General features: G+C 43.2%; 1 protein-coding gene across 1 annotated transcript in view; it reads left to right on the forward strand.

Moving 5' to 3' along the window:
- PAPPA (pappalysin 1) overlaps positions 1-23,964 on the forward strand; it is a 572,334-nt gene that overhangs the window by 305,666 nt on the left and 242,704 nt on the right. Inside the window, exons 8-9 of the mRNA XM_069241521.1 lie at positions 12,895-13,023; positions 15,869-15,960. Coding sequence (XP_069097622.1) covers positions 12,895-13,023; positions 15,869-15,960 — 221 coding nt within the window. The remainder of the gene's footprint in view (positions 1-12,894; positions 13,024-15,868; positions 15,961-23,964) is intronic.

The raw sequence follows: 23,964 nt of genomic DNA on the forward strand, positions 1-23,964 counted from the left end.
AAGGTTCACAAAGGTCGGCAGACATTCCCAGTTTAGGGTTAGTCCTTTTGGCCTGAAGTCACCCCCCCCCTAAATATTCACAAAGTGTTTGGCACAAGTAGCAGCTTTCTTAAGGAAACAAAAACACCAGGTGTTCCCATACTTAGACAATTGGCTTGTCAAAGATCATTCCAGTCGAGCATCACAAAAACCAACAACCGCCTGCATAACCCTGCTCAGCGAGCTGGATCTCACTCTGAATTCGTAAAAGTCAGTCCTCAACCATCAAAAAGCCTAACCTTCTTGGGAGCAACATTGCATACTACACTCAACAAAGCTTCCCCCACATCAGAGAGAAAATTAAATTAAGGCTAATATCATTGGCAAAGTCTCTTTCAGTGTGCCTCCACAAATCACTATTGGGGATGATGTCATCATGCATTCCTCTAGTTCCGTTCTACCAGTTACGAATGGGACCCCTACAGGAAGAACTAGACATTCAATATGTCCAGGCTACAGGCTCTTTTGAAGACATCATAAAGGTCACCTGAGCCACGGTGAAGGCCCTATCTTGATCGGTGCTACAGACGCACCTGTAAGTCGGTCTTTTTTTCCTCCGTCTACCCTCTCCATTGGTCATCACCACCGACTCTTCCCTGGAACTATGGGGAACATACCTTCAGGACCTACAGCTCAGCTACAAGTGGCAAAAGCCTCATCGATGTTATCACATCAATCCACTCAAGCTCAAGGCAGTACATCTGGCCTTACAGGCTTTCCTTCCGAGGATAAGGAACTCTGCAGCTCTGATGCGTAGAGACAATACAACCTCAATGCACTCCATATAAACAAACAGGCCACACAAGATCACTTCTCCTCTCTCAGGAGTCACAAGACATCTGGAATTGACCCATCCATCACAGGGTGCATCTACGAGCAAAACACGTCCCAGAAAAGCAGAACGCGATAGCGAACACTCTCAGCTAACTAAGGACATCTTGCCACGAGTTTGAACTGGATCTGGAGGCACTCAATCAAGTCTCCAAATAGCAGAGCAAACCCAATCTCAACCTCTTTGCAAACCCCCAGAACAGCAAATGACGATTCTTAGCAAGCTGGCATCACCATCCAGGATCACGGGGGAATGCATTTTCAATTGCATGGTCCAGAATCTTTGCTTACACCTTTCCGCCTATTCCCCTCATTACAAAGATTCTCACAAAGGTGAAGACTGAACCTTGCAGGATAATCCTGATAGCTCCAACATGGCCCCGCCAGCACTGATTTACGGAGCTACTTCTCCTTTCGAAGAATCCTCACATCCAGTTGAGAACAACGTCTTTTTTCCTAACAGTGAACACGGGCCAAGTGTTCCACCCAGATCCCAAGTCTCTTCCCTTATCAGCTTGGCTCCTGAGCACAGTGAATTCACCCAATTAAATATCTCTCCCGATTATAGGAACATACTTGCAGAGCCCGAGTGGACAGTAAAAACAAAACCTATCATTATAAGTGGAAGAGACATCCGCCTTCCTTACCACCTGAAGAGATCCTTCCATATCTATTGCGGTTGGCATGCTCAGGATTGGCTCACCCATCCATCAGAGTTCATTTGGCAGCTATATTTTAGTTCAGAAGATCGGCCACGTCACCATCATTGTGGTCTGCCAGAATTGTCAAGCAGTTCCTCAGGGGTTTGTTTAGAGTTTTTCCACCAGTCAGACCTCCTCCTCCATCTTGGTAACTGAACACGGTGTTATTACCACTCATGAAGCACCCACTTGAACCCATTCACAGGAAAATTCCTTTTCTGGAAGGTTGCTCTCCTTATGGCTCTGATTTCTGCCAGAAGTGTCAGCAAGATTCAAGCCTTCACCATTCAGGAACCCGTCCTGCAGTTTAAGGATAATAGGGTAATCCTTCACACAAACCCAAAGTTTATTTCTAAATTCCCTTCAACATTTACCTCAATGAACCAGTAATCCTGAAGATGTGCCTTCCGGACCCTACAACACTGGCCGAAGAGGCTCTTCATTTTTTGAACATCAAGAGATGCCTAAAGTTTTACCTAGACAAAACCAAAGGCTTTTGTAAGTCTAACCAGTTATTTGTGGCTTACAGCTCACCATGGAAAGAGCATCTTCTTTCCAAGCAGATCATTGCTAGGTTGACATGTAGCGCAATTCACTTCTGTCACCAGGTAGCAGGAAAACTGTTGCATTCATCAGTACATGCTCACTCTACAAGAACTATGTCAAGCTCAGTAGCACTGTTTGTTTCAGGACATTTGCACAGCAGCCACCTTGAAGAATAGGCACACCTTTTTACGTGGCACTACTGCTTGGACTCAACACCTCAAGGTGAAGTAGCAGTGGGTCAAGCAGTGCTAAGACATATTTTCCAGTAAAGCTGAGCTACCTCCCTTTTCCCACCATCCTCTCATTAGTTACGCACATAGTTTAACTTTTCTCATTTTTGTTTTACAAGTTGGGATATTTGCATACTTTTAAACACATCACTCATTATATGTATACAACTGTATTACTGTGAATATATGCTAGTATATATCTGTAGTTTTATATCTCTATAGAAGTGTATGTTTACAGTTTAGATTACAATGTGCTTCACTACTGCTACATACTCCGATTCAAGCATGTGAATCTATGAAAGTTCCAATACTGGAGTAAGAAAATACATTACTTACCTGTTACTGTAGTTCTCCAGTACTGGAATCTTTCATTGATTCATGTCCAACCCACCTTCTCCCCTAGGAAGCTTACCTTTCTCTCTTTATAAGTGGTTCTCCTACACTTGTTCTTTGGACAATCTAAGGGACTGGATCTCCTCAAAGGGGTGTTTTAGAGGGCAAAGCAGCCTAATTGGTTGAAACCTAAGTTTGGTCTCCTTTTTATATCGACTATGATATGTTCTAAAATTGGAGGTCCTAGGGCCTTTATACTCTATGTTTTACATTGCATCAATATTATAAGGTACTGGGGACTCCCATGTCGACGTTGGATAATGATTCAAGCATGTGAATTTACGAAAGATCCCAATACTGGAGAACTACAGCTGCAAGTAAGTAACTTATTTTCTTCCTGTGTCTCACTTGGGATGCTTGCATCTCGTGCTTCCCACTAGCGATATCTGTGGTTTAGAAGGCTGCTGGAATATGTGAAGCTTCTTTGTGCTATTGGTGTCAGTTTAGCAAAATCAATGTAGTATCATTCTATCACATCCCTTTTTAGCATGATGGCAGAAGGAAGTGACGTCATACATTTAACAACTTATCATGAGCTAATATATTTCCTTTCAAACAGGCTTTAAATATATATATATATTTTTTCATATAATTTCACAATCAGTTTGGGCGGGGTAGGTGTGGAGGGGCAGTGGAAGGAACAATGTGAAGAGCAGAGACATTGCATAATTTCTGCATGTGTTCAAGGGGAATAGAGTGAAGATTGAGGCTTGTTGCAGCCCGTCAGCGAGTATTTAAGCCAAATACCTTAATGAAAAAACATGTGCCCAGTCCTTCTCTTAACTTTAGGAAACTTTGTTCAAGTCTGATGCTGAGGGAGAAGGAGAACACTTTTGGGCAGAAAAAAGGTTACTTAACAGTGGATAATGTCATGAACACTTAGACAGCAACTAAAAGTAAGCCACTCCTACTTTTTTATTAGATAAGCATACTCAGGATGTTGCAAAGCAGTCAATGAGATTGCAAGCATCACCATAAAGGTATCAATTGCCAGCAGTAGATACCCTTAAATGAAGGGTTCCCCTGCAGCAAGCCAAATAGCTCGCGATCAATGTCCCCAAAAGAGGGAGACATGCCACCTTATCAGTCATTTTTCCCATAATCTATAAACCACTAAAAATCCACCTCGTTTTTGTTGGCAAAATCATTGAGAAGTCAGTAACCACCCAGCTAGAGTGCACATCTGCAAGAATAACCTACTTCAAAACTATCAATAGGCTTTCAGATCACACTGCAGTATTGAGAGAGGCAAGTTGCAAGTAGTCGATGATGCCCTCTTCCTCAGCAATACAAAACACCCTTGTCTACTGGTCCTGCTCGACCTCTCTACAGGTTTAGCACCGTTGACCATCCAGCATAGATTCACACTGGGAAAATCCTTTGGATTCACATTTAGCTCAAGCATCTCACATACAGAACACATTACCATTAACACCAAAACAGCCTAGTTCCAACTTTCTCTCCTGAAAAAAGTGGAAACTTTCTTCCCATGAGAAGGCTTCAAAATGACAGTTCAAACCCTAGTCCTTTACCACCAAATGGAGGCAAAGTCCTGCTCCGTGGCATCCCAGAGACCACCCTTGCTGCCACATTGATCATCCTAACAATGTCTGGAGGACATCTCCATAATAAAGACTAAACTGAAGGAAGGAGTAAACAAGCTTTCATAGTTTGGTCCCCATAATCTGCAAGAATATCCCCTCTGACAGCACAACAGCACCAACTTTCCTACAATTGAAGAAGAAACTGAAAACTCACCTCTTTAAGTAACACTACCTCAGATAGACTTACTTCTCGCCCTACCACTACCTCCACCTCCTCACTCTGTCCTCTCCCTCCCTATGTACCCCACTGGAGCTTGACCCCTATACAGTTTTCTATTCATAGCCAGCTAGGTTTGCGCTTTTGAAATGCCAAAATACACAAACATACAAACTGTCTCTCACCCTTGGGGTGGAAGCACATAAAGTCTGAAATACTGCTGCAGAAGTAGCATATCTGTATAAAAAATGAAAAAAGGGCCACAGTATTCCACGGGCTTGCTGTGTGCTATACATCGCTCTACTGTCAGTGGCAGATGAAATCTGGATGAAAACAGCTTTAATCCACTTAGAATGCATTCACTCCTCACACTTCATTTTAATTCCACTGCCTAAGTCTTATGACACTGCTATCAGTGCCTTGAAGTTTGTAATGTTATCACTGTACGAAATATGCATTGTAGGCCAGTGTAACCCAACCGTTCGACTTCTGTGGACCCCCACTTTTTCATTCCTGGAACCCGGGGACCCCCAAAGAATCATTATTGGAATCCGGGGACCCCCTACTGAGTCATTACTGAAAGCGGGGGACCTAATCTATCAATATTAATTCATTTTCTACGCAGTCGCAGACCCCTGAGGAGGCTTCGCGGACCCCCAGGAGTCACTGGACCACAGGTTGGGAACCACTGTGTAGGCTAAAAGGGGTTGCCAGCCAGCTCTCAAACATCAAACACTGACTATATGAATGGGTTCACTAGGAGAATGGACACCTCTGACCTTTGGGGGATACATGCAAGAGGACTCCAACCTAAACTTGTGCCGCCATGAAAAAGATCCCCTAAAACAGGGAGTTATGTGGGCAGGGCAAGAGAGCAAATGCGTAAGGAAGGAACGGTGTTCCTGAGTCCTTGGTATGCAGCTTGTTAGCAGAGCTTCAAGACTCATTAGCCCTGTGTTCTCTTGGAGGCAATCCTGCAAACTGTGACAAACACCAGCCCTGGTAGATCCAATAGAACATACTGTGCCTGTAAGCAACTCTACAGAACAGACTAGTTGAGTCATATTCCCCTCCCCTTAATCTTCTATCCCTCATGACCAGCCAAGTCAATGTCTCATTTGACTTTCTGATGCTCATGACACACTTGTGAAGCACAGCAGCGCAAAGTAAATTAGATTAAAAAAATCACGCTTTATCAAATAATTGCCTTCTTTATTTGAACCTGAACCATGAAACCCTGCCAGTACGGTAGTTGTAGATGCATGGAAATCTATTCACCAAAAAGCAAGGGTTTCAGAAATGAGGGCCGCTGGGAGTGTAAAGAGTAAAAACCCCTGTAAGTACACAGGATTCTTAGAAAACTGTTCACTTTCTATTCTGGCCCTGCCCATGGTAATAAGGGCAGTTCTTGAAGAACAAAAGCATAACCACGGGTAGCATCTGCTACCAATGGCAACTCCTTATTGACATCCATGGATGGGAATGTGATTACAGATCTAATGGTCTGACTGGCTTAAATATACAGTGGTCCATTCTCTGAGAACTCTTGCTTCATACAAGTCCAGGCTTGCATTTAATTAATCATTAATTCATCTTACTGGTAATAAATCACGAATTAGCCAATTGTGTACTTAAGCACGCCCTATTGTGTTTAGGCTTGTGAATAAAACTTCCATGAAGATTCCCGAAAAGATGGAGTCGCCTCTAGACCCGGTCTGCCCTTCAAACCAAAATTCAGTGTGATTGGACTTTTCAAAGAATGTACTTAGGCCCTCAGTTTGAGTTAGTCGAAATTTCCAATGTGGCTAAAAACAGGACTTTTTGCACAAAAAGGGAATTGCAAGTAATGTGGTAATTTGCTAGTTGATGCTACCACATGCAAATTTGCCTTTTGCTTTTCTCTGGACATATTTGTAATTGCTTTTTTGGAAACCGGTACAGTAATAGTAATTTTACTGATAACTCCCCTTCCATAGTGGACAAAACTAACTTGCATTGTAATACCACTTCCTTGAAATTAACACTACCAATGGTACCGGCATCCTGGGTGTGGTTCCCCCTAACTTTTTGCCTTCAGATATCCTGTTTTTGTTGACTTTGTTTTGCTGGGTGTAGGATTCTGCACACTTTACCACTGTTAACCAGTGCTAAAGTGCTTGGGCTCTCAGCCTAAACTATGGTAGCACTGGTGTATACCCAATTGGCATATTTAATGTACTTGTAAGTCTCTAGTAAAGTGACAAGACATGTACCTAGGGCCTGTAAAGTAAATGCTACTAGTTGCACTACAGCACTGATTGTGCCACCCACTTAAGTAGCCCTATAAACATGTGTAATGCCTGTCATGTGCACTTTTAAACTGCTATTTTAACCTGGCACAATAAACCTTTTTGCCAGGACCGTACCTTCTTTTTTAATACATATAATTCACCCCTGTGGGTGGCCCTGGACAGCCCAGAGGGCAAGGTGCAATGTATCTAAAAAGTTGGACATGTACTTTTACATTTTACATATACTGGTAGTGAAACCCCTTAGATTTGTTTTTCACCACTACAAGGGCTATCTCTCCCATAGGGTAACATTTGAGTTACCTTATTATATTTTTTAAGTGCAGTTTATAAACAGGAAGAGATAAATAGGCCATGTTTGGTGTCTCTGAAATCACTATTTAAAATCCTAACTTATGGTGAAGTTGGATTTTAGATTGCAATTCTGAAAATGCCACTTTTAAAAAGTCCTTAGCCATTTGGTGCCTGTTGTCTATCTCTGGTCACATGACTGGGTGTAGTTGGTAGTTGGGCTTTGTGTATTCATCCTAGGCAGCCACACACAATTAGAGCTTAGGAATGACTTGATGGGCCATCATTGGCAGGACGGGAGCGAGGACCTTGGCACAGCCCCACTTACACATGAATAGGCTGTGTCCTGTCTCCACACAAAGGGCTGCATACCCCCTGTAGTTAGTCTGAAGGTAGGGCACGGAAGGCTGTGCATTTGTTCCTTTTCTAAGGCATGCCTCTAGATGCTTCTCCTCACTTCAAAGGCACGAATGTGTAAAAAAGAAGGACTTCAGACACCACCACTTCAGTACACACATGGACCTGTGTATATTCTACCAGGAAGGAGGACTGCTGTGTTGCTACAAGGACTGCCACTCTGCTGGACTGCTGCTCTGAAGGAATTTCTGTCCTGCTATGATGACCTGTTGCTTGCTGCCCTCTTGCCTGGCAAAGAAGAACTGGTCCTGCGACACATCTTTTAACCCAGGATCCCACAGTGACTCAAATGGATATTCTGCATGCCTCCTGATCTCGACTTAAGGGACATAAAAGGCTCTCCAACAGCTCCTGGACCAATCTTCAGTGAGTTCTTGACCTGCTAAGCAGTGCCCCTCAGGTTCTGGACTCTTGGTGTGGCTCTGCTGGCTCTTAATTAAAGATGTGTGTGCTTCATGACTGCGAACGGTCCAGTTTGCACTGGAACTGTGCTGCTCACATACAAAATCAGTGCAAGCTGCTGTTAGCCTGTCTCTTGGCACAGCAGTATTAACAGCACAAAGGGGGCCACCAAAACGAAGCACTAGCTCATCCGTCCATGACACATGGCGTGCTCTCCGTACCATGCCAACTGCTGCCTCTGACGCTCTCTTGGTTCTTTGTGACCATTTCCAATGCAAATGGGACTCCTGGCATGATTCTTGAGAAGGTAAACCTTCATGGGACTAATCTCGGACTGTATCCAACCCATGCTGCATTGCTGCAAGCTTGAACTTTTGACTTTGAACCAGTCCAGCGCAACCAGATAGCCACGGTTGGCACTTTATACTTTTCTAACCTGATGTGGGGCCTTTTTGTGTGGTGTTTTCACTGTTATGTTCGAAGTGTTGCACAAATACCTTACACATGGATTCTGAGTTAAGCCTGACTGCTCTGTGCCAAGCTACCAGGGGGTTGAGCAAAGGTTAATTTGAGGATTGTTTGTGCCTTACCCTGATTAGAATTGCGGCTGCTGATGGACCAGGGTTCACAACCCAGTTAACCAGTAACCTAGCTTCTAACACTGGTCTTTTTGTGTGTGAAATGAAAGCATTTGAATTGAGGTTCCTACTGTTTATTTTGAGAGAACACAGAGAGCTAGCAATGGACTCTGGGGGAAATGGATAGTACTTAGCATTATAGGCTCACTGTGGCTCTATTGTCTTCAGTGGTGCTCTGAACTTTCTAATATTCTAATGACAAGAACAACAACATTATTATTAATAACAATACCAATAGCAATCACAGTGCTTAAAGGTCAGCAGGAACTCACTCAACAGCATTTACTCACTTTTAACAAACATTGTAGCATGATATGGCCACTCACATAGGTCTATTTGGATTCTAGAAGCAGACAAATCTCACAGTGTTAACTAGGCCTGGACAAAATTCGAATTACAGCAGTGAAACTTTGCAAATTTCACATTATGTGAAATTCACAAAATTTTCTAATAGTTTTCATACTTTTGCATAATTTTGCAGGAGATGATTAACGAGAAACTATGGGCCATCTGTACGAACATATTTTCCCATTGACACAGAATGGGAAAACCCTTTGCTACCTCTGGCCCCATATCACTAAAGGCCATTGTCTGCTCGAAACAGTGTCCTTCCGGTATTTTACCCGAGGTAATATGAAAGAATATTTCACACAGTTTTGCCAATTTTTCATAAATATTATGAAAACATTATGCACTTTTTTACACCTCTACTATTAAGCCAGCTGATTTATCTCACCAGCTTTCTAAGTTCTGTTATCCACCTTGCAGTTATTTTTCAGTGCCCCTCTCCACACTGAACAACCAACAGTTTTGCCAAATACTATGCTTGGTCACAGGCATCATTGTGCATGATTGTGGCACAGATAACATTCCACTTACAAGGTATGAAACACAGTGGGTGTCGAGGAGTCTGAAGTGCATACAGAGAGAACAAGCATTTTCGATGCAACGGGCCTCGCATTTGCTCAAGCTAGAGCCATTAGTAGTGTAAAAAAAAAAAAACGCATCGTGATAGCGCTGCGGGGAAAATAAACAGATAAAGTAGTCTGGAACCCAGGCTCAAAACATCGAGCCTCATATGTTTCTAGTAGTTTACCAGTGCTGTGTAGGTGGGCTAAACACCGGAAAAGGCATGACGTATGCATGCCTTTCACAAACGAAAACAAGCGGATTTTAAAAGGCAAGCCCACGAACCAATGTAAGTGACTGACGTGACATGGGCGTGGTTTGAAGCCCAAAGAGAGATTACTGAATGGACTGAGCGCTTTGCTCTCGCCCATAAAAAGGGGCTGATTTAAAGTTTGGAATGTAATGAAGAATCAAATAATTTAAGAATTCAAAACCAAGAGCAGTGAATCCTGGGACGAGTCATTGCCTTTGGTTACCCTTAAGATCAGAAGTCACCTCTAGAATTCGTGAATGTAATTTCAGTATTTCAGTATGGATTCTATGGTACACACCTTGTGTGTTAATTAATACTTGAGACACAGCTATTGGGTTTGGGCCTTATATACAATAATTTTGCAGGTTAAATAGTAAACACAGTGACCAGAAAAGTCCAGTGAAGTACTTTTGGGGACTCGATTGGAGTAAAGGGTTCTATGATACAGTATTTACTTTAGTTAGAATCAGTAAGCCTCAGAAGATACTTCTCCATGTTCATCATAACTACAGTACAGGGTAGGCGATGTGCAGTGGGAGGCTACGTACATGAAGATAGGTCAGTGAAGTCCAGATGAGGTGATGTGCCTCAAGCTGGGTCTTCTTATCCCAGGCCAGTGACAGCGGGGTTATCTGCACAGTCTAGTCAAATGTGTCCATGCACAAGTAGAATTCACACACACTCAGCTTATTTTTGGGACTGATCAGTTGTAGATTGGACCCTGCAGAACTGCATAACAGCGTGCCATAGAGTTCATTGGGACACTGCATCAATAAGTGAGATCTCTGCCTCACTGAAGCAATGGGCGACACAGCACTATGCTCAGACTCGATGGAAAGGCACCACTTAGAAATGGTCCACATTTCTGCACAATGCTAACCTTGGTCTATGTATTCTTATCCTGAGTTGAAGTCTGGAGATTTGTATCAACCACAATCACGACACAGGTATCCTATAACAACTTGGTATGGACTTTTCCTACTGTAACTCTATGTATTTCAGAGAGTAAGGTATGTAAATCAACTAGACATTATATATAAACCCCCCAGGAAACAGTAAACAATATACGGCTTGTAGGTGACTGAAACATCGAACACTTAGGACCTGAAATTGGTAGTGTTGTTCGCCAGTCAACCAATCCACTTCAATCACTTGGCGTCCACGCTACAGACGTGAAGTACGCACGAGAGGAAGAAAGGGGGCCATTGTTTGTACTTAAGTGGTCTTTCCCCGCAGGAGTATCTGGTGTCATGCACATGAGGCAGCTTGCAGCGGGCTTCGACTTTCTCAGAAAACATAATTTGCAAAACCATCAAATTACTGAAAATCTCAGGATCACTCGCAGGGTCTGGACAAGTGGTGCCCGGCGACTGACTCAGGTTCTTGAAAACGTCAATTCCCCTCCCCGCCCGTCCCAGTACCACACTGGGAGCGCTGGCGGCCTGATGGAAGGCAGCTGGCGGCTGATGCGTTCCACATGGCGGAGGCGGCCTGCAGCTCCACATCTCTCCTAGCCCCAGTGGCTGTTTAAACAAACGCACACTTCGAAGGACAACAGTCTGCGTGCCATTGTCCCAGACACTATGCTTCTAAACTCTGACATGCCCTGGCAATGGTTACATGCAAAATCCCAACGTGGAGGTTTTGCCTCAGATGGCATAGTGTGCCGTGTAAGCCACACCAGCAGCAGGTCTCTTCTGCCCACCTATTTGACGCTGCACATTCATTCTTTGGCCACGTCTATGTGTTCTCAATGCTTGGGCCTAACATCTGTTCCTGTTGCTCCATTCCGATCCCCCCCATCATCAATGAGATGCCTACCTTACAAAGTAATATTGCATGTCTACAGAGGTTTCTTTTGCTAATCTTTTTCCGGACTGAATTCCTTACAAATCTTCGTCCACTTTTCACATTTCCCTCAGTCGCTCACCGTGGCCACCCACACAGCTATTGCCTCCGTGTCCCATGTATGAGTTCACACCCGAGAGTGCTCTGCACACGGCTGGTGTGTACGAAGACAGAATAATATTAACTTTTCACTGAACATTTTGTGTTGTTCATCCTAATGCAAAGCAATCAGTGACATAACAGGCCCAGTTTCCGTCTTCACTACTTTATTTTTTTATGCTAATTAATGGGATGTTCAAGGGCACCATGTAGATGAGCAATTGTGTGAAATAAGTGTCTACTATTGCGAACCTTGACTGACACTGTACAGAAACGGATTTGGTATTAATGCTGAATGACTCAGATGCAAGATTTTGAAGAAAGCAAAAGGAGAAGGGTAGATAGATTCTTGCAGCAGGAGCAAAGAGGAAAGAGCAGTGTCCGCACACGTTTTGATATTTGTATCCCTTTCAAGAAGTCATTCGCATTAGCCTACTTTATTTTTAGATTTCATCTCCAGCGCACATGTGCTAACAGTAAAAGATGTTGTTCTAAAAACAAATGTAAAGGGGGCTCAGAGCCACTCTTACTTACCATTGATTATCTTCCACGTCACTCTTTTCTCCTTGCTTCCCACTGGTCAAGTTGCTCCTTCTCGCATCCATCTTTGTTCTAGGCTTCAGAGGCTTCAGGGTCTTTGTCCATGCCATGGAGCATTGACCAAGTCCTGCTTCATGTGACCAGTTCATTTTACTGGCCAGCTGGTACTCTTTCTTTGTTTAACTTACCTTCAAGCAATCATAGAGTGCATGCTCTGTAGTCCCTCTCCTTCATCCCTGTCCCCTCCCGCTCCAAAAGTTACTTTCTCCTACCCCCCCTCATTATCCCACCCCTCAAACACCCATGTGCTGTTTTTTTATCTGTTGCATAGCAGTACAGGTTGTTGTGCAACAGGATTTAAAGGTTAAAAAAAACTCTATGATGCACTCAACACTGACTTCATCATAGCACATTGTTCTTTACTTGAAGTCATGTTGCACAGCAACCCAATTGCTATGTAGCTTGTAAAAAAAAACATTGACGAGGCCAATAGATTTCACATAGATGAAACCTGTTGGCTTTGCCAATGCCTATTTAGATATGGCCAGGCGAGGAAGGGCTTTCTTACCGATATTTAAAAATGCAGTATAAAGGTGTCACTCTTTAGTGGTTTGCATTGGGAAGGAGTAAGTTGTAACTAATTGGCATCTCAACATCCTTTGTTGCCTCTGGCCACCTCCTATCTCATACATGTCTTCTACTTTCTAGGAATGTGATCCACAGCAGCACCTACACATACCAGGTCATTACTGTGTCTGCAGGTGAAGAGAGCATACCATCTCCTACACTCACCTACGTCCATGGAGGTGGATACTGCGGTGATGGAATCATTCAAAGGTCAGTGGAAACTGAATATCGCTCCCTGGTGTCACAGTGACATTGTCCAATGCAAAAAGTTACAAATGATAAATAACATTATAGATGATATGTTTTGTTGTATTAAACTGAGTTGTACACAAATATTGTTATATGTTTCTATGAATATCTAATGCATCTGAATAGACAAGGAGCATAGCAATTAGAGAGCTAAAGAAAGGGTTAATAAAAGCTGCTCATGGAGTTGGAAGAAAGAATTATGCCTCCCCAACAAGATGGTTTAGAGATGATAGATTAATATATGTACGTGCGCTTGGAAATATGTACACTACACACGGGCTAGAGAAGGACCCAGGAAAGAAATCCTCGGGAATTAGGCACCCCAGTGCATCGACTAGTATTGATAACAATGGAAACATCCCCAGGACATACTGATGATAGTGGTAATATCCCCCGGAGTAAAGTAGCCCAGCGCAGTGACCAGCATTGATGATAGTGGTAATAGCCCCCTCAGTGAAGTATCCCAGTGCAGTGATCAGTATTGATGATAGGAGTAATATCCCTAGAACAGGAGCATCCCAATTTAGAAATCAATACTGATGATAGTGGTAATATCCCCCGGAGTGAAGTATCTCAGAGTGACCAGAATTGATGATAGTGGTAATACTTCCCTCAGTGAAGTGTCCAAGTGCGGTGATCAGCATTAATGATAGTGGTAATATCCTCAGGCCTGGAGTATCCCAATGTAGTAGTCATACATACTGATGATAGCAGTGAAAACCCAAATAAAACGGAGTATCCCAGTGCATTGACCAACATTGATTATAGTGTTTCCCCAAGTTTAGAGTTTTCCATGTAGTAATCAACACTGATGATAGCGGTAACATCCTCCAGAGTGAAGTATCCCAGCACAGTGAGCACAGTGATGATAGTGGTAATATTCTTAGGATTGGAGTATCACAATGTAGTAACCAATAATGATGATAGTGATAATATCCCCTGAAGTGAAGATTACCAGCGCAGTGACCAACATTGACAATAGTGGTTATATTCCCCTCGGTGAAGTATCCCAGTGCAGTGATCAGTATTAGTGATAGTAGTACAATCTCCAGGACTGGAGTATCCAAATGTAGTAACCAATACTGATTATAGTGGTGATATCCTCCAGCGCAAAGTATGTCAGTGCAGTGACCAATAATGATTATAGTGTATCCCCAGGACTGGAGTATTCCAGTGTAGTAATCAATACTGATGATAACGTAATATCCTCCGGAGTGAAGTATCACAGCACAGTAGCCAAAATTGATAATATTGGTAATATTCCTGGGATTGGAGTATCAGAATCTAGTAACCAATACTGATGATAGTGGTAATATCCTCATGAATTAGGTACCCCAGTGCAGTGACCAGTATTGATGACAATAGTAATATCCCCAAGACTTTAATATCCCAATGTATTGTTTAATACTGATGCTAGTGGTAATACCCCCGGAGTGAAGCTTCCTATTGCACTGACCAGCCTTGATGATAGGGGTAATATCCCCATGAGTGAAGTATCCCATTTCAGAGACCATTATTAATGACATGGTTAATATCCGCTGCACTGGAGTATTCCAATTTAATAACCAATACAGATGATGGTGCTAACATCCTCCGGAGTGAAGTAGTGGTAATATCAACAGCACTGGAGTATTACAATGTAGTAACTAACATTGATGATATTGGTAATATCTTTGGGGGTTTCTTTTTGTTTTCTTTAGGGGGTCAGAGAAAGACTGTCATTTTATGTTGCATAGAGTTGTAGAATTATAGCTTTGTGTGTATACGACAAAATTGTAAGGAGGGTTAACCGCTGCAAGGAGGAGGTTGTGACATATATATTTTGCAGCAATGACATTTGTCAGTTGGTGTGAAATGCCACACAGTGATTGGCTGGGCGACATGAAGAGATGTGTAGTGATTGGTTGGTGTACAGAGCTGCGCTGAGATTGGAAGACGGGTTTACTGAGAAACTGGCATACAGTATCCCAGTGCAGTGACCAGTACTAATGATAGTAGTAATATCCCTAGGACCGAGGTATTGCAAAAGCGAAGACTAATAGTAATGCAAGTATATCCATCCCATGGATTGTGGATTTATGTGTCTACTTTCATGTGTGCCTAACCGGAGCGTCTTGTCTGATAAGCAGTCTTTGATGATTGTAATCACTTCACTATTCACCACAATATTACAACACCTTGACAGTTCAAGAAAGTGCTTTTTAAAATGGCAGTAAACAGATATTGTGTATATTGGTACTTTCCAGAGTGGTTTCGAACAATCATAATAGATTAAAACTGTAGTATGGCAGGAACCGTCATTTATAAATAGAGATGATGCCTTATACAAGATGTGAAATATAAAGGTGTTGTATTCTACAGATATGGCTTCTATGTGAGGAATATGTATACCAGCTCTTATACCGAGAGATAAGCAAACATGCGATGGATTAAATAAAATATTGATTGTATTTAGAGGTGTTTATGTTTTGCTGATGTTTGCAATTAGACATGTTATACCAAATCTTGGTATATTTATTTAGAGATACGTTGACACGAAGATGTGTATGCCAGAGTTTCAGCCAAAATAACCCACATACAAATACATATACAACATCGCTGATATCGAAAGGTGACGTCCCCTTTATTTACAGGTCACTATTGATATTAATTTATCACTATGGGAAACAGTCTGAAGATGAACATTTCCCGAGCCTCTGCTACCTAGTTTTGGAGAATAACATACTTTGGTAACAACCCTGCTTACTGTCATCACTGAGCACTGCACTCACACATATTATTTCATAAGCATATGTCTTTTCTACAGAGATTTCGCAGAAGAATGTGATGACATGAACAAGATCAATGGAGACGGCTGCTCCATTTTTTGCCAGCAGGAGTTATCATTCAATTGCATTGGTAAGTGTTGATGTCACTGCATAGCTGGTCAGAGTCTATTTCTATGTTAATCAATCAGAATTTCTAAAATACAAATGAAAGAGCATTATTTGGGCAGATACACTTATCCATCAGCTACGAACTCTGAGCGTGTGGCAGCTGAAAGGTTGCTCGGATTCCACAGATGTTAAATATGTAGGAATATAAGCGCCAACAGAACATTTCACTTTCAGATTACAGGAATCGCTTCTCGTGAGAGTTGCAAGCTGAGTGACTGATGCAGATCTCATATGTTTGTGGTGTGAGGCTCCAAGAAGTTACAGATTCAGAAGAATAAACGTTTCTTGGAATCGTGAAGTGTTAAAAACTCAGGTCAACGGGTGATGCAATGGGTCCCAGAGTACTAAAGGAACCAGATAATTAAATGTTATAACATGAGTAGTGGGGTACATTTAGAGAGGTTTCCATGTGGTGGAGGAGACAGCTCTGAAAGTATTTTGCAGCAGGGTACAGCACCAGTGATGACGGTCCACGGATGTACGTGTGCAAGACGGTGACAGCTACCTGTGCTACCAATATGTTTATATGTCGGTGCAGGTCCTGGATTTTGGATCTAATAATGCCATTAAGTGTTTTTTTTTAAGAATGTTCACTTGTGCCTAAAATGTTTTTTTTTCTTTTATTAACTGAAAGCAACACACTTGCATCCAGGCCATTAGCGAAATAAAATACTCAAAAATGAAAATGCATGGGTTTGCTCCCATCCACTGCCATGTAAAGTAGAGTAATATCTGCATATTGGGTCAGACATAGGTGCGAAATCAGTAAAGCTCAATGTCACCTTCTACGAAACGCCTTCCACTCCGCCCTGGAATTCTAACTAAAACTACCTTTGCTCAGGAAAGACCTGAAGACCTCACTTTCAGGCACCTCTGTGGGCCATAACTCAGCTATTAATGGGGCGCCCTCTCCCAACAGAAAATAGACCACTTCTTTTACTTGTGGGGAAGACTAACACACTAGAGGCACATCCCACCTTGCACTGCTTACTGAATAAGAGGAATCAGTGTCACCAGCAGGCAAGCCAACAACAATTTGTGAAAGGTAGAATTCTACAAGTCATTCAGAAGAGAAGGTGTGGTACCCTCATGTATGCCAACTTCCGCCTGCTAGCACCACGTCTTGGCCCTGAGACGAGGCAACACATATAAAGAAACCTAAAAGAAGACATAATACCCAGTTTGGAAGCCACTGAAGGAAACTAGATTAAGTAAAAGATCTGACAGATTTTAAATAGAACGTCGGAGAGATGGGATTCCTGTGGCGCTCTAAAGGTTAGGTTTGCAGCCTTAGTGGTGTGTGGTTGTAAAATGTCCCGAAGTGAACCCTTTCTGGCATAAACTGTAACCAGTGAATTGAGTCTGGGTATAATCTTGAACGATTTTCCGTGCCATGTGAAAATGGTTTACAGTCCGCTCTATCAGAGACTGCTGAAAGATAAATGGGTACCAACAGAAAAATGTGTCCTTGGTTGACTGTCATGGTAGCATCATCCTACCATACCTCCAGCTTTTTTTCAGTCTGAAACAAAGGGTGTGAGATCTGGGTGCACAGAACACTGTAGACTGAATGCATATTTCATAAGCTCACAGTATTTTGGCAGCTAGAAATCTTATTTTATGTACTGATGTTTTCTCAAAGATTCGAATTTTACAATGAATACCTATTTTTAAGAGTGCTCTAAATCAGTGGTTCCCAACCTTTTGACTTCTGTGGACCCCCATTTTATCTTTATTGGGACCGGGGACCCCCACTGAATCATTTTTGGAATCTGGGGACCTCCCCACTGAGCCATTTTTGAAAGCTGGGGACCTAATCTGTTAATATTTTTTTAATTTGTAAGCAGTCGTGGACCCCCTGAGAAGGCTTCGCGGACCCCCAGGGATCCCCGAACCACAGGTTGGGATCCACTGCTCTAAATCCTTCGAGGAGTGTAGGGAATGACTGATCTCAAAAAGTTCTGGTCTGTCAATCTATTTTTGCAAGTCTTGAGGCAGGTGGAGAAGTATTGGTTCTGTTGTCTCTTCTTGCTGTCCTGGTTACTGTGCTTTGCAAGGGCTAGCCAAGACATCCTCACTTTCCATGACTCTATTGGCAGCTGTGAATGGAGTGTTCAAGGAGTACCATAGGAGATTAGGTTGAGACAAAATGGTGCCCACAACTTACCACGATTTCCTGCCACCAATATTTCTTTGAACGTAAACAAATTACTACTACAACAATAAAATAACAGAAATGATCCACAGGTCAACAGTGAAAACTCAAACAGCTCAGAATTAATGGGTATGGAGCTATGCCTTGCCCCAAGTACAACCTGAACTGAATCCATGAAGTCACGAAAGTGCTCTAATTCTGTGTACTGGGACACATTTCAAGATGGTCAATATGGCACAGCGAAAAGTTGTTGAATATTACTCCATGTCTCTAAGTCCTTTTCACTCTCAGAAATGTATTAGGGGTACTGAGGAGACGACTGGGGCAAGTAACTCAAAGTTGCCTGACAGTGGTTAACTATTCTGAGCTTCTCCAACGTTACTGACATTTTTATGGTCTATGCATTATGAAGTTTTAAGAATCCAGGTAATTACTAATAGGGATAGCAAGAACAGCTCTAAGAATATCTTTGGACTCAACACTGACAGTCACAAAACTATTTGGATAGTTGGGCAACTGCAGACAAGGGGCACCATTTGTAATTGGTTTGAGGGTACCAGGAACCAGCCAATGAACTCGGAGATAAATAAGGTGCTAGGGAAATCTCTTGGCCCCACCCGCTCGCTGTTGCACACACCCTTGTTTACTTCTCCCTTCTGCCCTCACCGGTTGCTCTGTTGGTCCCCACCCTGATCATCGCTGTCATAAAAAAAAAAGTTTCTTTTTTTTGAGGGCCTGCTTGTGGCATTTCCTGCGAGGTTGCTCCTCTTAATTCACTTTTGTGCACCTTTAACTTATATTTTCTAATGTATTGCTTCTAAGTGGCGTCCACCTTCTTGGAATGGTAACAAAATAATTAAAATGGTAGTTGTATCATGCAATATGCGAACCCATGTGTGGTGATGCATGTGCACAATCATATCATCACGCTGGTCCGCCGCAGCATCATGATTCATAATTTTGCATACTTGTGCACATGTTATTGTGCTCTTTTTCATGTTATTTCTCTTTTGTTGCTGTTGGACCACATTGGCACAAAAAACACAGCAGTGCCAATTGGCTTTTGTTATTTTAGATATTTACAGTCATCAGGATCACTTTGGGAGGAGAAGCAGGTGCTGCCATGTGAGGAAACAAAGTAGTTCTTGAGAACACCGATAGTTGTGATGTTGTGGGTATTCACATACATCTACAATGCTCCTCACACAGTTATCTGTCCTTACTGAAACATAACGAATTGATTACATTGTGTGAGGAGAGGCAGTCCTTTATGTACAGTACATGTGTTTCCATGTAAAGCAAAAAGTGAGAAAAGAGCTTTTTGTGTTTTTTTTTTTTTACAAGCATTCTACCCTTACCCAAGCAGATCTTCCACAATGCGGAAAATCCACACGTGTGCATTACGGGTTACTCCAGAGAAGTTATGAAAATTGTAAAGTTTGCTTGTTTACTCCCACTTTTATGAATCAGGAGCAGTTGTAAATTGCCACGATGACTCAGCGACTCCTTACGTCAGATTTTACATGCAAATCACAAATTCACATCCCACAATGCCAGCTAACTAAGCTTTTCATCCTTCTGTGTCTTAGTGGTGCTGGAACAATTGTCAGAGTGGGGGTGCTGCCATTCGTGTTACATAACTGAAGTTGTAGAGAGTGCGAGTGTAGCAAATGAGCCATGACCATTCAGCAGCAGAGTGGTAATGTGTGGAAATCAGGTTTCAGCAAATATTTATCATTTGCACAACACCAAATAAGGTGCCGTGATTTGTTTTGATCATAATTGAGAATTATAAAAACGTGCTTTATTTGTGGTTTCCTAACTGCTTTGCTTTGAAATATTTTATATAGTTAATGTACAGGTATTTAAACATTGTTATGTGTTCAGTAATTGTACCGCAAGAAGGTAGTGATAGTTCGCCATACAAAATCCTCTCTTGCAGAGAAAGAAAAGTAGGTAGCAAATTGTCAGAAGATATATTCTGACACTTGACCCGTCTTCGAAGGCTAAGCAAACGTGGCGAAATAAGAACATTTTCCATGCATTTTTATGTGCTAACTTCATTCTATACGTTTAAAATACATTTTATCGTCACTGCTGTGGATAGACCTGGAGATGACAGCTGCAGTTGATTGGTCAGTTCTTATACATTAGCCCTTGGGGGTACGGAGTGTGGAAAACGTGTTTTTTAAGCCACATCATTCGTCGCATAACCATTTGTTCTACTACCAAAAGTAATGGCGTATTGACGTACCCGAGGTCTCCCAAACGAGAATCGCAACGTTCTACCTCCTGACGCATATTAAAGCGTGGTACCCTAATAAACCTTCGCGCGTTGACGTAATCTCTCTGAGAGCGACTCTTAGGGGGATTAAGACGCCTTTGATCACAGCTGTGCCGCTAACGCTGCAGCTACCTCACTCCCTCGCCGAGCCGGAAGCTGTGCTGCTGCTTCACCTCCTTTCCCGCGGGAAGATGCTCCTCACGCTTTGTGGGCGGGCACTCGGGCAGGCAGTGGCTGGGTCCCCCGGCACGTGCTGTCAGGGGAGGTGGGAGTGTTGCGAGTGTCAGCGGCTGAGGTAAACAGAGTGAGATCATCTCTCACTCACACTGACTCCGGGGGAGGAGGAGGAGGTGGCGGTGGCATATTCCCCCGTGGCTGTGATGTTGTCATTACCCAGAATAGTGAACACGAGGCGGGCGAGGAGTGGAACAGGCACTTGCAGAAGACGGATACATCTGTGCATTTTTCTCACTCGGCCCCCTTCCTGGCCTCGCTGCAGACAGCCAGGGGATGGACTCTCTGCCTTCCCTGCCTCCGGCTGCCAGGTACACTGTGTGCCTGGCTAACGCGCTCTGGTCGTTGGGCAGCCCTCTAAATAGTGAATAACTGTTCGCCCAGAACATAAATTGTCTTGAGGCGCTTAAGCAAATCGTGTTAATATGAGCCAACTTTACGGTACCCATGTTGATAACATCGTGTAGTCCTCGTGGAAGTCGGACGTGTAACTCACTTGATGTACCCTGGTCTCTGCAGCATGTCGGCAGCCCATTGAGCTGCTTTCCACCTATTATGCTTTGTGCTATTGGTATGCTTATACAATAACTCAATGCATTTTTTAGTGTCGCCTAACAGTGTGCAAGCGCTGTTGCTGCGAGACTTATTGTATACAGTAAAGGGGTTGGACTCCTCCAATTTCCACTTCCATGCTGCACCTTTGGGTTGGTTTTATCTTCAGACCTACAGGTTTGTTTGTTGTTTCCTAAATTTGATTTCAAACGTGGTTCTTTTACAGCACCAAGCAAATGGCATGCACTCTTAAAGCAGTTTGTGACAGTTGGTGCTTTCTTTTAAAGCACCTAACAAATGGCATGGTTTATTAAAGTAGGTCCTTTGACTGCATGTGCTCGTAGGCTGCCCTCTTGGCGCATACAAAGTTTGTGTCTGTTTTACTATAATCGGATGCGCATAGTCTTTCCACACAAGCATTCCAGTCACATGCTTCAGGCCAGGCTGCCACTAAGCGCCATAAAAATACTGGACACATCTGTGCCTTTTCAAACACAAAGTATTTGGTGTTTTCTAATGTCTCAGTTTTGGGCAACTCTGCAATTAATCCATTTCTCCTTAAAACCTGTGACCCCAAGCCTCATAAGTATTCAACATCTGCTCTGTGCACACAACAATTGTGTGTGTTTAAAGCACTTCAATTGCGTGCAGCACAACTACTCCATTTCTCCTTAAAACAGGAGCCCAAGTACTTATTCTCATATGTATTCCATAGAAAGTGCTTTCAGGTGCCCTATATTCATGTGCACATAGGTGCAAGAGATGTAGCCTAATGACCACAGCTACACTCCACTCCAGTCTACCCCACTCCACCATGGTCTATCTGACTCCAGTCAATTGTATCCCATTCTACCCCACTCCACTTTAATCTACCCCACTCCACTCCAATCTACCCCATTCAGCTCTGGTCAACCCCACCCCAACCCACTCCAGTCTACCCCATTCTACTCCAATCTCCACTCCATTTAAATTTAACCCGCTGCACTCCACTCTATGCCACTCAACTCCATCTATCCCACTCCACTCTAGTCTACCCCCTCCACTCCAGTGTGCCCCACTCAGTCTATCCCATTCCACTCCAGTCTACCCCACTCACCTTCTCTCCAATCTACTCTACTTCACTCCGCTCTAATCTACTCCACTTCAGTCTCCCCTCTACTCCAATCTACCCCATTCCACTCAAATCTACCCAATATACTCTGATCTAGCCCAATTTATCCCACTCCAGTGTGCCTTATCCCTGTCTACCCCACCCCAGTCTACCCCGCTGTACTCCACTCTGGCCCAATTTACCCCACTTTACTCCATCTACCCAAATCTACCCATCTCTACTCCTAGTAGAGTCTAGGAGTCTACCCCATTCCACTCCAGTCTACCATAAACAGCTCACGTCTAACCCACTACACCCCACTCCACCCCATTGTGCCCCAATCCACACCATTGCATTCACTCTACCCCACTCCAATCTACACAAATCCAGTCTGCCGTACATCACTCCAGTGCACCCCAACCTACCCCAATCCACACCACTCCACTTTACCCCATTCTATCTCACTCCACCCACCCCACCCCATTTTACCCCACCCTATTACACCCCTTCCCCAATCTACTCTACCCACTCCACTCTACTACACCCCAATCTACCCCACTCTAATCTACCCCAATCCAGTCTACTCTACTCCACTGTACCCCAATCTACCCTGCTCCAATCTACACAATTCCACTGCAGTCTATGCTAATCCACCCCACTTCTCCCCAGTTTACCACACTCCACTCCAGTCTACCTCACATCAATCTACACTTCTGCACTCCAATTGACCCCAATTTACCCTTCTCCAGTTTTACCCACTCCACTCCAATCTACCCCACTCAATTCCAGTCTACACCACTCCAGTCTGCCCCAACCTACCCCATTCTGCTCCACTCCGCTGTGCCCCAGTTCTCTCCAGTCTCCATTGCCCTCCAATCTACACCACTCCACCCCAATCTACCCTACTTCACTTGTATCCTCCCCAATCAAATTCACCCCAATCTACCCCGCTCAGCTCCACTCAAATCTACCCCATTCCACTCTACCTGTGTATGTCACTTCACTCTACCTCAGTCTACCCAACTTAACTCAAATCTACCTCACTCCACTCCAATCTACCATACTGGAATCTACTCCATTCTGTCCCACTATCCAACTCTAACACACTCTATCTCACTCTAACCCACTCTACTCTAATCTACCCAAGTCCAATTTACTCTAATCAACCTCACTCCTATCTACTAACTCCAGTGTACCCCACTCCACGCCACTGCCATTTAGCCATGCTATACAGAAGCCACACTGGTGTGCAACATGGCTAAAACATATTTCCAATGCCCATACTTCTTGCATTGGTGAGACATATCAGCTTTGCCAATGCTTGCTTTCACTCAGTGCCCTATAACCAGGGACACTGGGATGATTTGTGCTTTTGTGCAGCATTTGCCACACAATCCATCATCTGCTGCATAATCTGCAGATTTTAACAAAAAATGTTTCTAGGTCAATCAGATTAATAAATGACTAAAAACATAGCAACTGTGTTCATGGGATAAATGTACTATTCCCACTCCAGTCTGTACAACAGAAAGGAAAGCGTTGGGCTCTAGAGTTGTACAATTTACTATTCCCACTCCAGTATGTGCAACAGTAGGGAAAGCGCTAGATCCGAAGGGGTAAAATGTACTATTCCTACTCCAGTCTGTGCAAT

Source organism: Pleurodeles waltl, chromosome 6 (assembly GCF_031143425.1).
Source record: "Pleurodeles waltl isolate 20211129_DDA chromosome 6, aPleWal1.hap1.20221129, whole genome shotgun sequence".
Classification (NCBI taxonomy): Eukaryota; Metazoa; Chordata; class Amphibia; order Caudata; family Salamandridae; genus Pleurodeles; species Pleurodeles waltl.